The sequence below is a fragment of the Carlito syrichta genome, unplaced genomic scaffold (genome assembly GCF_000164805.1).
Source record: "Carlito syrichta isolate Samal-C Ts95f unplaced genomic scaffold, Tarsius_syrichta-2.0.1 Scaffold109710, whole genome shotgun sequence".
Classification (NCBI taxonomy): domain Eukaryota; kingdom Metazoa; phylum Chordata; class Mammalia; order Primates; family Tarsiidae; genus Carlito; species Carlito syrichta.
In genome coordinates this window covers 3,633-4,152 of record NW_007053806.1, presented here as the reverse complement: position 1 = coordinate 4,152, position 520 = coordinate 3,633, and the positions used below count along the sequence as shown (strand labels likewise).

General features: G+C 69.2%; 1 protein-coding gene across 1 annotated transcript in view; it reads right to left on the bottom strand.

Annotated features, from left to right (window-relative positions):
- The window catches only part of SRPK3 (SRSF protein kinase 3), a 4,816-nt gene that overhangs the window by 3,471 nt on the left and 825 nt on the right, over window positions 1-520 (bottom strand). Inside the window, 2 exon segments of the mRNA XM_021717761.1 lie at window positions 58-145; window positions 283-435. Coding sequence (XP_021573436.1) covers window positions 58-145; window positions 283-435 — 241 coding nt within the window.

Here is a 520-nt window from a genome sequence, read left to right as displayed (position 1 = left end):
CATTGCCAGGCCCCGGGCGCTCCAGGGGAGCTGGGAGCGGGCAGGGGAGGCGCCTACACATTTCAGGAGCTTGATCTCATCCACAGCTGTCTCCGTGTAGTGTCCCGCGCTCTTAACCACCTTCAGGGCCACGAAGCGCTTGCGCCTGGAACGCCGAGACCCGTGTCGGCTGTGGCCCCGGCCAGTCCCACAGGGGGGCCTTGGGTGGCCCCGGCTGAGCCCACAGACAGAATCCAAGCCAAGTGCTGGGCCCCGGGGCGGGGGGGCAAAGGAGGCACTCACTGGATGTCCCAGCAGAGCCAGACGGTGGAGAAGTGGCCCCAGCCCAGCTTGCGCACCACGTGGTACCGCCCGTTGAACAGGTCGCCGATCTTCACGGGGTAGTAGCCGCCTGTCTCAGGGAGCCGGAGATCATGGTGGGGGCTTCTCCCTCCCCTGTCCCCCAGGACAGCTCAGCCCGCCGGCCATCTGGCCCACGTGGGCCCGGCCTGCTGCAGGCCCCGGCTGTGGCCGACGGCCG